At 42.9% G+C, this 14,121-nt stretch overlaps 1 protein-coding gene across 1 annotated transcript in view; it reads right to left on the minus strand.

Annotated features, from left to right (window-relative positions):
• Positions 1-14,121, minus strand: part of itga9 (integrin, alpha 9) — a 153,042-nt gene that overhangs the window by 91,629 nt on the left and 47,292 nt on the right. The window contains 4 exon segments of the mRNA XM_034184922.1: positions 2,653-2,804; positions 2,932-2,977; positions 8,070-8,160; positions 13,089-13,183. Of these exon segments, the coding sequence (XP_034040813.1) occupies positions 2,653-2,804; positions 2,932-2,977; positions 8,070-8,160; positions 13,089-13,183 (384 nt within the window).

A 14,121-nucleotide genomic window follows, 5' to 3' on the forward strand; every position in this document is an offset into this window, starting at 1 on the left:
AAATAAAAAGGACTGCTTTTTATATCACAGACCTCGTATATGGATTTCATTCATATCTTTTTACGTCAGACATGCTTGAACCCTCGTGCGCATGCGCGAGTTTTTCCACGCCTGTCGGTGACGTCATTCACCTGTGAGCACGCCTTGGGAAGGAGTGGTCCCGCCCCCTCGTCAGATTTTCATTGTCTGGAAATGGCGGAATGAAAAGGACTTTTTTCCATCAGAATTTCTTCAGAAGCTGTTAGAGACTGGCACCTGGAAACCATTCGAAAAATTTATCTGGCTTTCGGTGAAAATTTTATGGGCTTCACAGAGAATAAGGACTATTACTACATGTTTAAGGACCCCTTTAAGGACGCTCGGCGCGCCGCGCTCCGAGCTGCAACGACAAGGCACAAACCACCGGATCATTTCTAAACGGATGGCTCTGTGGATACAAGACCGTCGTGTGCTCTTTCTCTGGTTATCACAAGAGCTGGACATCAGCCATTTTCCGGCAGATTTCGCTTTTAACAAGAGATTTTGTCATGGAAAGCCACGCGGAGGCTTCGCGCGTCACGACCGATTCGCTTTGGAAGCGAGACAAAGGAACACCTCCGTTTCGGCGTGTCAGAGGACAAGTTTGGACATGACTATCTCGGCTTTCAGTGCTTACCAGTCGAGTGAGTATAAGAGAAATTGTGGAGAGCTGGACATGTCCCAACTTGTCCTCTAACACGCCGAAACGGAGGTGTTCCTTTGTCTCGCTTCCAAAGCGAATCGGTCGTTACGCGCGAAGCCTCCGTGCGGCTTTCCATGACAAAATCTCTTGTTAAAAGCGAAATCTGCCGGAAAATGGCTGATGTCCAGCTCTTGTGATAACCAGAGAAAGAGCACACGACGGTCTCGTATCCACAGAGCCATCAGCTTCAAAATGATCCGGTGGTTTGTGCCTCGTCGTCGCAGCTCGGAGCGCAGTGCGCCGAGCGTCCTTAAAGGGGTCCTTAAAGTTGTAGTAACAGACCTTATTCTCTGTGAAGCCCGTAAAATTTTCACCGAAAGCCAGATAAATTTTTCGAACGGTTTCCAGGTGCCAGTCTCTAACAGCTTCTGAAAAAATTCTGATGGAAATAAAAGTCCTTTTCATTCCGCCATTTCCAGACAATGAAAATCCGACGAGGGGGCGGGACAACTCCTTCCCAAGGCGTGCTCACAGGCGAATGACGTCACCGACAGGCGTGGAAAAACTCACGCATGCGCACGAGGGTTCAAGCATGTCTGACGTAAAAACATATGAATGAAAGCCATATAGTTTTTGAAAAAAATAAAAAGGACCGTTACTTTATGGACAGACCTCGTAAATGTGAAACAAAGGAAGAATATAAGTGGACTGGTTTCTATGGTTTCACAGCAAGAAGGTTCTGGATTGAAACCTAACTGGGCCTGAAGCAAAGGTCAGTAATCAAATTTCAACCACTTTTTAATCCTTTTCAGATAAAACAGCAAACAAACCATCCATATGAAAGCTGAGAAGTAAAAAAAAAAAAAAAAAAAATTCGAACTAAAACACACACAAAATTACATTTGAAGCATATAACAGCTTCACATGGCCGGAAAAAAAGGATTACCAAACAAAAGAACAGAATTTTCCATCAAGTGAAGCAAAACTATAATAAAGTACATGAAATAATAATGCTCCTCTGGCTTTGTTGATTTGGAGCTACAGAGACACTTCAAGTTTATTTGCATTTCAAAAATCACAAGCATAAAGTCAAACATTAGCAGAATTTCCCAGAAAAACCATATTTGGTCCTTTGAGCGTCTCAGATCCATTCGGCCGAATGAATCAGCCTCAGTGTGGAGTAATTGCTTCAAGAGGGTGTCACACTGCTAAAAACAGTGGGAGGGGTGACAAACGCGCCCCAGTCAAACTCAAGCTTACTGTTTGCTACGTCCGACAGCGGGAACGCCATGAGCTCACTGCAGAGGAGGCGAAAGCAGGGTTTCATTATGGGAGTCACCAGACATGTGGTGCTGCTGCACTTTCCACAGCGTTCGCCAGACGGCCAAACAGAGAGGCTTTATTCCTGCTGGCCAGGATGTGCTGATTACATAAAAGCAGTACTCGTGCTCCCCTGGGGTGCTGAGAGTATCCACACCCAAAAACGGGGAAAAAAAGGGCTGGACCTCGCCACTCTACGGGCACCTCGCCCCAAATGCCAACGCTCGCTACCATTGGCCAGTGAGAGTCAAAGGCAAACAATGGTTCGAGTGCCAAAAAAACAATGAAAACCACTCAAAAGTGATCAAACATGAAAAGTCACGGAACAAGAATTTCCCAGTCACAACCCAAACGAACAAAATAGGAGTTTAACCGCTGCGATTTCCAGCTTTTAAAATTCGGCTTTCCTTCCTGCTGACACATCCAGACTCCAAAAACTGTACAAATGTAATAAGACGTCTGTTTAGAATCCACAAACTTGTATCTTTTCAAAAGCTTGTGTGAGTTTTGTTACTTTTTTAGTGCTTTTTTGGACTTTAACTGAGTGAGAAAAGCGCAGCCTGCGCCAGAAACAAGTTAGCATGTTGCAGTTCCGTCTGGTTACTATTAGAGGCTGACGTAAAGAGGATGGAGAGCCTTTGTGCGGTTGACGTGTCAGGAATTGTCCTCACCTATCTGTCCCGGCAGCTGTCTCCCGCGGAAGCGCACGCAGACGGTGATGTTGAAGCAGTTGAGGTTGTGGCCCTCGTGGCACTGCGGCACCGAGATGTTGATGGAGACGGGCAGGAAGATGGAGACATCCACAGAAATGACAGGCCGGGACCTTTGACCACATCAGCCAACACGGGAACGCCATGTGGGAGAGAGAGAGTGGATGTTAGATCGACTCCGGAGTACAATTACACAAACGTGGCAACCTTACGCAGAATAACCCGTGCACACTCACTCACCTCAGCAGCACAACGCTGTCTGCCATGAATGCTCCAACAGTGATATCTGCAAAAAAAAACCTAAAATGTATCTCGTGTGTCACTCTTCACACCTGATAATGCAAAACAATACACAGAGGTCCTAAATTATTATGCACGCTGAGTCTGAATGTCAGCTGTGGAATGTAGTAAACAAGATGACTGTGTCACGAGCCTTTAGCACAGCTGCTGCTGAAGAACAACAGTGCAAATGAAAGGCATCAGAGGGCTGGTGCGCACTCTATGCACGCTACATGCACACACACAGAAAAAAGTGGGATTTTTTAGATCATGTTTTCCATAATCTTTGACCAAACTAGTCCAAAATGTAATAACCTCAAGATATCTATCCAAGTAATATTCCTACAAAGTTTGAAGGAAATCCATCCTGTCAGTTTTGAGTTATCATCAATCATTATATAGCGCCAAATCACAACAAACAGTTGCCCCAAGGCGCTTTATATTGTAAGGCAAGGCCATACAATAATTACGTAAAAACCCCAACGGTCAAAATGACCCCCTGTGAGCAAGCACTTGGCGACAGTGGGAAGGAAAAACTCCTTTTTAACAGGAAGAAACCTCCAGCAGAACCAGGCTCAGGGAGGGGCAGTCTTCTGCTGGGACTGGTTGGGGCTGAGGGAGAGAACCAGGAAAAAGACATGCTGTGGAGGGGAACAGAGATCGATCACTAATGATTAAATGCAGAGTGGTGCATACAGAGCAAAAAGAGAAAGAAACACTCAGTGCATCATGGGAACCCCCAGCAGTCTAAGTCTATAGCAGCATAACTAAGGGATGGTTTAGGGTCACCTGATCCAGCCCTAACTATAAGCTTTAGCAAAAAGGAAAGTTTTAAGCCTAATCTTAAAAGTAGAGAGGGTGTCTGTCTCCCTGATCTGAATCGGGAGCTGGTTCCAGAGGAGAGGAGCCTGAAAGCTGAAGGCTCTGCCTCCCATTCTACTCTTACAAACCCTAGGAACTACAAGTAAGCCTGCAGTCTGAGAGCGAAGCGCTCTATTGGGGTGATATGGTACTATGAGGTCCCTAAGATAAGATGGGACCTGATTATTCAAAACCTTATAAGTAAGAAGAAGAATTTTAAATTCTATTCTAGAATTAACAGGAAGCCAATGAAGAGATGCCAATATGGGTGAGATATGCTCTCTCCTTCTAGTCCCCGTTAGTACTCTAGCTGCAGCATTCTGAATTAACTGAAGGCTTTTCAGGGAACTTTTAGGACAACCTGATAATAATGAATTACAATAGTCCAGCCTAGAGGAAATAAATGCATGAATTAGTTTTTCAGCATCACTCTGAGACAAGACCTTTCTAATTTTAGAGATATTGCGTAAATGCAAAAAAGCAGTCCTACATATTTGTTTAATATGCGCTTTGAATGACATATCCTGATCAAAAATGACTCCAAGATTTCTCACAGTATTACTACAGGTCAGGGTAATGCCATCCAGAGTAAGGATCTGGTTAGACACCATGTTTCTAAGATTTGTGGGGGCAAGTACAATAACTTCAGTTTTATCTGAGTTTAAAAGCAGGAAATTAGAGGTCATCCATGTCTTTATGCCTGTAAGACAATCCTGCAGTTTAGCTATTTGGTGTGTGTCCTCTGGCTTCATGGATAGATAAAGCTGGGTATCATCTGCGTAACAATGAAAATTTAAGCAATGCCGTCTAATAATACTGCCTAAGGGAAGCATGTATAAAGTGAATAAAATTGGTCCTAGCACAGAACCTTGTGGAACTCCATAATTAACCTTAGTCTGTGAAGAAGATTCCCCATTTACATGATCAAATTGTAATCTATTAGATAAATATGATTCAAACCACCGCAGCGCAGTGCCTTTAATACCTATGGCATGCTCTAATCTCTGTAATAAAATTTTATGGTCAACAGTATCAAAAGCAGCACTGAGGTCTAACAGAACAAGCACAGAGATGAGTCCACTGTCTGAGGCCATAAGAAGATCATTTGTAACCTTCACTAATGCTGTTTCTGTACTATGATGAATTCTAAAACCTGACTGAAACTCTTCAAATAGACCATTCCTCTGCAGATGATCAGTTAGCTGTTTTACAACTACCCTTTCAAGAATTTTTGAGAGAAAAGGAAGGTTGGAGATTGGTCTATAATTAGCTAAGATAGCTGGGTCAAGTGATGGCTTTTTAAGTAATGGTTTAATTACTGCCGCCTTAAAAGCCTGTGGTACATAGCCAACTAATAAAGATAGATTGATCATATTTAAGATCGAAGCATTAAATAATGGTAGGGCTTCCTTGAGCAGCCTGGTAGGAATGGGGTCTAATAAACATGTTGATGGTTTGGATGAAGTAACTAATGAAAATAACTCAGACGGAACAATCTGAGAGAAAGAGTCTAACCAAATACCGGCATCACTGAAAGCAGCCAAAGATAACGATACGTCTTTGGGATGGTTATGAGTAATTTTTTTTCTAATAGTTAAAATTTTATTAGCAAAGAAAGTCATGAAGTCATTACTAGTTAAAGGAATACTCGGCTCAATAGAGCTCTGACTCTTTGTCAGCCTGGCTACAGTGCTGAAAAGAAACCTGGGGTTGTTCCTATTTTCTTCAATTAGTGATGAGTAGTAAGATGTCCTAGCTTTACGGAGGGCTTTTTTTATAGAGCAACAGACTCTTTTTCCAGGCTAAGTGAAGATCTTCTAAATTAGCGAAACGCCATTTCCTCTCCAACTTACGGGTTATCTGCTTTAAGCTACGAGTTTGAGTTATACCACGGAGTCAGGCACTTCTGATTTAAAGCTCTCTTTTTCAGAGGAGCTACAGCATCCAAAGTTGTCTTCAATGAGGATGTAAAACTATTGACGAGATACTCTATCTCACTTACAGAGTTTAGGTAGCTACTCTGCCCTGTGTTGGTATATGGCATTAGAGAACATAAAGAAGGAATCATACCCTTAAACCTAGTTCCAGCGCTTTCTGAAAGACTTCTAGTGTAATGAAACGTATTCCCCACTGCTGGGTAGTCCATCAGAGTAAATGTAAATGTTATTAAGAAATGATCAGACAGAAGGGAGTTTTCAGGGAATACTATTAAGTCTTCAATTTCCATACCATAAGTCAGAACAAGATCTAAGATATGATTAAAGTGGTGGGTGGACTCATTTACATTTTGAGCAAAGACAATTGAGTCTAATAATAGATTAAATGCAGTGTTGAGGCTGTCATTCTCAGCATCTGTGTGGATGTTAAAATCGCCCACTATAATTATCTTATCTGAGCTAAGCACTAAGTCAGACAAAAGGTCTGAAAATTCACAGAGAAACTCACAGTAACAACCAGGTGGACGATAGATAATAACAAATAAAACTGTTTTTTGGGACTTCCAATTTGGATGGACAAGACTAAGAGACAAGCTTTCAAATGAATTAAAGCTCTGTCTGGGTTTTTGATTAATTAATAAGCTGGAATGGAAGATTGCTGCTAATCCTCCGCCTCGGCCCGTGCTACGAGCATTCTGGCAGTTAGTGTGACTCGGGGGTGTTGACTCATTTAAACTAACATATTCATCCTGCTGTAACCAGGTTTCTGTAAGGCAGAATAAATCAATATGTTGATCAATTATTATATCATTTACTAACAGGGACTTAGAAGAGAGAGACCTAATGTTTAATAGACCACATTTAACTGTTTTAGTCTGTGGTGCAGTTGAAGGTGCTATATTATTTTTTCTTTTTGAATTTTTATGCTTAAATAGATTTTTACTGGTTATTGGTGGTCTGGGAGCAGGCACCGTCTCTACGGGGATGGGGTAATGAGGGGATGGTAGGGGGAGAGAAGCTGCAGAGAGGTGTGTAAGACTACAACTCTGCTTCCTGGTCCCAACCCTGGATAGTCACGGTTTGGAGGATTTAAGAAAATTGGCCAGATTTCTAGAAATGAGAGCTGCTCCATCCAAAGTGGGATGGATGCCGTCTCTCCTAACAAGACCAGGTTTTCCCCAGAAGCTTTGCCAATTATCTATGAAGCCCACCTCATTTTTTGGACGCCACTCAGACAGCCAGCAATTCAAGGAGAACATGCGGCTAAACATGTCACTCCCGGTCCGATTGGGGAGGGGCCCAGAGAAAACTACAGAGTCCGACATTGTTTTTGCAAAGTTACACACCGATTCAATGTTAATTTTAGTGACCTCCAATTGGCGTAACCGGGTGTCATTACTGCCGACGTGAATTACAATCTTACCAAATTTACGCTTAGCCTTAGCCAGCAGTTTCAAATTTCCTTCAATGTCGCCTGCTCTCGCTAACTTCACGTTTCTCAAAACAGAGTCGCCAATAACCAGAGTTTGATCCTCGGCGGGTGTGTCGCCGAGTGGGGAAAAATGGTTAGAGATGTGAACGGGTTGGCGGTGTACACAGGGCTTCTGTTTAGGACTACGCTTCCTCCTCACAGTCACCCAGTCGGCCTGCTTTCCCGGCTGCTCGGGATCTGCCAGAGGGAAACTAACGGTGGCTAAGCTACCTTGGTCCGCACCGACTACAGGGGCCTGGCTAGCTGTAGAATTTTCCACGGTGCGGAGCCGAGTCTCCAATTTGCACAGCCTGGCCTCCAAAGCTACGAATAAGCTACACTTATTACAAGTACCATTACTGCTAAAGGAGGCCGAGGAATAACTAAACATTTCACACCCAGAGCAGAAAAGTGTGGGAGAGACAGGAGAAGCCGCCATGCTAAACCAGCTAAGAGCTAGTAGCTGCGCTAAGCTAGTGGATTCCTAAAAACACACAAAGTGAATAATGTGTAAATAATTTAGAGGTGATTCAGCAGAGGGAGTGCTTTAGTTAAAGCACGTGAAGATTACACTGTGAAACAAATTGTTATCTAGGTAACTAGATCAATCTAACTGCGCAGATTAAACAGCTAACAGATACAGAAAAACACCGCTGTGCTCCGGAACAGGAAGTGATACAATACCGCAGCAATATCATGTGCACAGATACGCACAAACACACACACGGCAGTGGAAACAATACCCTGCTCGTGCTGCTTCGCTAAAGCGCATAGCAACAAATTCTTTAGCGCTCTCATCTTTTATTTCATTCTGTCCAGAGTGACCTTACCTGCGTATCCATTGCCATCCATGTCCACATTGCCGGAGATTGACTGGCCGAACATCTGCAGGCCAGGATTTATGCTTCGCCCTGACAGTCTCTGCAACACAGAATACCAAATTAGAAAAAGGTTTTTGGTTCTGTGATTGATCTCAGCCTTTATGGACTGACATGCTTTTGATATTGATAAGTGAAGCACATGGAAAAAAAAGAAGAAAAGTCCACATAAGATGAGGTGGTGATGTTCCTAGGATGTACCATGTGGTTAACACATTTGATGCCTTCAGGTACTATGAAGTGTATACATGACGTTAAACAAAGGAGGCCTGCAGTGCACCAGAGCCAAGTTTGACAGAAGAAGTTACAAACAAAGAAAAATGAAAAACGAAATTTCTCTCTGAATAATGCATGTAATAATTTATGACATGCCAAAGTCTGCACTTTAACTACTAAATAACACAGTGCATATCTTGTTTTTTTTTTTGTTTTTTTTTTGTTTTTAAGAAACCAGTGTGTTTTAAAGGGTTATATTATACACATAATCAACAAGCTGCTGGAATAGGTTGCTGGGACTTCATTTATAAATCCTGTATGAAATCATGACTAAACCGTGTGCACACACAAAGACAAAAACATGCACATACATTCATTTTGTTATTATAACTCTGTGTGTGTGCACGTGGTTCTTCACCAGTGTCAAAGGCCATGGAAGTGCACATACATTATGTGCACCCACACGTCTGCTTTTTACTCCCATCTTTTTCCATGAATGGACATAAACAAGCCCTCAAAAACACATTTGCATAATTAGCATGTTGTTGTTGTTTTTCTGTGAATCAGTATCTTTTTTCAACTGCTCTCGACGAAACAGAGATATATGGCTGCAAGTGGTGGGCGGATCAATCCAAATATCGGTAATATTGATGCCAATGTTGGTAGTGACAATGCTACACGCTATCCCCGGACAACTACTGTTTTTTTTCTGCCAGTAGATTCTCAGATTCAAGACTCTACTTGTAGAGACTCCAATCACAGTCTCTGTCAAACTTGGCTCTTGTCCCCCACTGCAAACTCCACCCAGAAAGGCCCCAGGTAGGATCGATCCCATGGCCTTCTTTCTGTGAAGCAACAGTGCTAACCACTAAGCCACCGTGCTGCCCAACTCTGAATCTATATATACTCAACAAAAATATAAACGCAACACTTTTGGTTTTGCTCCCATTTTGTATGAAATGAACTCAAAGATCTAAAACTTTTTCCACATATACAATATTACCATTTCTCTCAAATATTGTTCACAAACCAGTCTGAATCTGTGATAGTGAGCACTTCTCCTTTGTTGAGATAATCCATCCCACCTCACAGGTGTGCCATATCAAGATGCTGATTAGACACCATGATTAGTGCACAGGTGTGCCTTAGACTGCCCACAATAAAAGGCCACTCTGAAAGGTGCAGTTTTATCACACAGCACAATGCCACAGATGTCGCAAGATTTGAGGGAGCGTGCAATTGGCATGCTGACAGCAGGAATGTCAACCAGAACTGTTGCTCGTGTATTGAATGTTCATTTCTCTACCATAAGCCGTCTCCAAAGGCGTTTCAGAGAATTTGGCAGTACATCCAACCAGCCTCACAACCGCAGACCACGTGTAACTACACCAGCCCAGGACCTCCACATCCAGCATGTTCACCTCCAAGATCATCTGAGACCATCCACTCGGACAGCTACTGGAACAATCGGTTTGCATAACCAAAGAATTTCTGCACAAACTGTCAGAAACTGTCTCAGGGAAGCTCATCTGCATGCTCGTCGTCCTCATCGGGGTCTCGACCTGACTCCAGTTCATCGTTGTAACCGATTTGAGTGGGCAAATGCTCACATTTGCTGCCGTTTGGCACGTTGGAGAGGTGTTCTCTTCACGGATGATGCGAAGGAGATGTGTTGCACTGCATGAGGCAAATGGTGGTCACACCAGATACTGACTGGTATCCCCCCCAGTAAAACAAAACTGCACCTTTCAGAGTGGCCTTTTATTGTGGGCAGTCTAAGGCACACCTGTGCACTAATCATGGTGTCTAATCAGCATCTTGATATGGCACACCTGTGAGGTGGGATGGATTATCTCAGCAAAGGAGAAGTGCTCAATATCACAGATTTAGACTGGTTTGTGCACAGTATTTGAGGGAAATGGTGATATTGTGTATGTGGAAAAAGTTTTAGATTGTTGAGTTAATCTCATACAAAATGGGAGCAAAACCAAAAGTGTTGCGTTTATAACTGTAATTCTACATCCTGTTTGCTACCTCAGTGCACAATCTAACTTGAATTACAGAACTGAATTGAAATTCAAGAGCCATTCTCAATTTATTTCTAAATTTTGCACAGCCCTGCAGAATAGGTACAAAACACCCATCTGTGGTCGATTGGACACATGCTTGGCTGTTGCTGAGGGTGAGTACTTTTAATCACCGTACATTATAAGCTAGTTGTTAGTTGTTTATTGTTGTCATAGAAACAAATCCTGGACACAGGCTGTTTTTCCCCTCCACTGAAAATGCAGAAACCACTGGGTTGAAGCTTTTGTGGGTGCTCTCTTAGTGATTTTCCACCAGTAAAACATGCTATATGGACACAGGAGTCTAATCCTCAACTGGCTATAGTTGCCATCCTTGGATGGCCACCATTACTTTTGCACAGGCCATGGTACACTGAGGCTGGATTTCAAGTGTTGTTTAGTCCCTTTAATTGGTACCAATTAGACCAATACTGGCTTCCCACTCATGAGCTAATTAAAGCTGCAGTGATTAATCAACTGTAAATTAAACAACTGTTTGGACTATTGAATAGTCTTTTTGTGTCTTCTTATATGTGAATACATACTAGTTTATTTTAGTTTCTTTACCCCTCCAATAAACTGCAGGAATTCAGGCAACAGATGAATAAATGACTTCATCCCTTCCAGGTTGTCAACATAGTAACTCCAAAAATGTTACCATTTTGCAACTCACCACAATAAAAGGGTATGTATGATCATATATGTTCATAGTTATGGACTATGGATCAACTCTGATTCATCACACTACTAATACGTGTGGAGAAAATGGGGTGTGGCTAAAGCAGATTGTTTCCATTTAAAGAAACAGGCCATTTGTGACAGGTCTGATATATATACATATATACGAGGTCTATTAGAAAAGTATCCGACCTTATTATTTTTTTCAAAAACCATATGGATTTGAATCACGTGTGATTACATCAGACATGCTTGAACCCTCGTGGGCATGCGAGAGTTTTTTCACGCCTGTCGGTTACGTCATTCGCCTGTGGGCAGTCTTTGAGTGAGGAGTGGCCCACCCGCTCGTCGATTTTTTTCATTGTTTAGGAATGGCTCAGAGACTGTTGCTTTGTTTGATAAAAAATTTTTCAAAACTGTAAGGCACAACTGAGTGGACACCATTCAATAAATTCAGCTGGTTTTCGGTAAAAATTTTAACGGCTGATGAGAGATTTTGGTCTGGTAGTGTCGCTTTAAGGACGGTCCACGGCGCCTGACGGCGATCTGCGCTTCGAGGCGGCAGCGTCTCACCGTTTCAAGTTGAAAACTTCCACATTTCAGGCTCTGTTGACGCAGTAAGTCGTCAGAGAACAGCGAACTTTCAGAAGAAGTCGGCATGAGGAGTTTATTCGGACATTCCATTGTTAACGGTCATTTTGTAATGAAAGAACGTGCGGGCAGAGTCGCATGTCGGGCTGGACCCGACCGCGGGGGGTCGCGGATCTTAAACACCTCCGTTGGAAATCTTAACGGGCAAGTTGGAACATGCCCAAGCTGTTAAACAATTTCTCAGTTACTCACTTGTTGAAAGCCATTAAAAGCCGCCTGAATTCTACAAATGGTTTTCAACACGGAGGTGTTTTTCCTGTCGCGGCGCACACAGATTGGCCGAGTCGTCACGGAAACGACTCGGCGAATTTGCGCGTACGTCTTTCATTAAAAATATGTCCTTAAACAGTGGAATGTCCGCATAAATTCCTCATGCCGGCCTCTTCTGAATCTCCTCTGTTCTCTCACGATGTCCTGGGTGAATTAAGCCTTAAATTAGGATGTTTTCAGCTCGAAACAGGCCGACGACAGCGCCTGGAAGCGCTGCAGGACGTCCCGCTCCATGGGAAGTCCTTACACCGACAGAAACACCCCATAATCTCTCATCAGCCGTTAAACTTTTCACAGAAAACCAGCTTAATTTCTCGAATAGTGTCCACTCGGATATTCCTCACAGGTCCAGAAAAAATTTTGATAAAGCAACGCGCGCCGTCTCGAGCCGCGTGTGAAACAAAGGAATTCAGCCGAGAGGGCGGGACCACATCTCACTCAAGGCCTGCCCACAGGGAAATGACGTCACCGACACGCGTGAAAAAACTCACGCATGCGCACGAGGGTTCAAGCATGATTGGTGTAATCGCATGTCATTCAAATCCGTATAGTTAAAAAAAAAAATAAAAGGGTCGGTTTATTATCTAAGAGACCTCGTATATATGTATGTGTGTGTGTAAAATCTTTTGGCTTCTCCCTTTTTGGTCGGGGTAACCACAGCAGATTGGATATGAATCTACATGTAGATTTGGCACATGTTTTACACCGGACACCCTTCCTAACGCAACTCCACACATTACATAGATGGTGGGCACGGTTGGTATTGAACTTGTAACCTTCTGTTTTGTAAGAACTTGCACTGTCCACATGGGAACCACCGTAAAGTCCATGGCCTTTTTTAGTTTCTTTTTTTTTTTTTTTTTGTGACAATCTCAAAATTTAATATCCTTCTGAGACCTCTGTGAGCTGAACAAATAGGCTGTTAATGCAGCCCCTTCAGTCAAATGTCAACATGCTCTAGTGAGGACACTGGGTAACTGTTCAGTTATGAAATGAGGGGAATAAAAGATCACATTGTGATAACACTTTATGAAAAAGTGTAAACAAAATGCCTCGTGATATTGACGTGTTTGTGATGAAGAAGTCTCACCATGGAGTATTTGCTGATGATCCCGCTAGCATCGCCATGGTAGATATAAACAGCTCCTCCATAGTCCTCCTCTTTTGGTGCTCCTATAGCTACATCTGGCAAAAACAAATGGGGAAAAGCGGTGGGCGGGGGGGGGGGTTGTTTTTCAGTGAAAATGCTGTGCAAAAATGAACAAATACATGAATGACTGTGTGAATGTTGTTGCAAACTCATTCATTAACCCTGTGTTTACTTTCAGCTGGCCAGTTCATGGGAAACAGACCATTATCATAAGCCTCTTAATAGAAAACTAAGCGTTGTTATTGTCCATAAAAACTCACACAACCTCTGACAGAGTGGAAACAAGGCTATAAATTGCTGGCAAAACAACTGAAGCAATGTATCCTGATCCTACTTCTAGAAAGAAATCAGCAATCACTTTGTTTTTATAGGCAAAATATTTCTTTGCCCCCCCCCCCACACACACACACACACTCACACATATTCACTGGCCACTTGATTAGATACACCTGTTCAATTCCTAGTTGACACAAAAATCTAATCAGCCAATCACATGGCAGCAGCTCAATGCATTTCCGCATCTAGATGTGGTGAAGGCGACTTACTGAAGTTCAAACCGAGCATCAGAATGGGGAAGAAAGGGGATTTAAGTGACTTTGAACGTGGCATGTTTGTTGGTGCCAGGCGGGCTGGTCTGAGTATTTCACAAACTGCTGATCTACTGGGATTTTCACACACAACCATCTCTAGGGTTTACAGAGAATGGTCCAAAAAAGAGAACATATCCAGTGAGCAGCAGTTGTGTGGACGAAAATGCCTTCTTGATGTCCCCGCTGTACTATGCTGATGATACTCAGTTGTACATGCCGATAGCTGCTGGTAATCTCATACACATCAAGAATGTAGAGGATTGCCTTGCTTCAGTGAAAAGCTGGATGTCCAGCAATTTATTACTTTTAAATTCAGAGGAGACTGAAATGATGGTCCTTGGTCAACATCAGTTTGATCAACTAACACTTAACTTAGACTCATG

The sequence above is a fragment of the Thalassophryne amazonica genome, chromosome 13 (assembly GCF_902500255.1).
Source record: "Thalassophryne amazonica chromosome 13, fThaAma1.1, whole genome shotgun sequence".
Taxonomy (NCBI): domain Eukaryota; kingdom Metazoa; phylum Chordata; class Actinopteri; order Batrachoidiformes; family Batrachoididae; genus Thalassophryne; species Thalassophryne amazonica.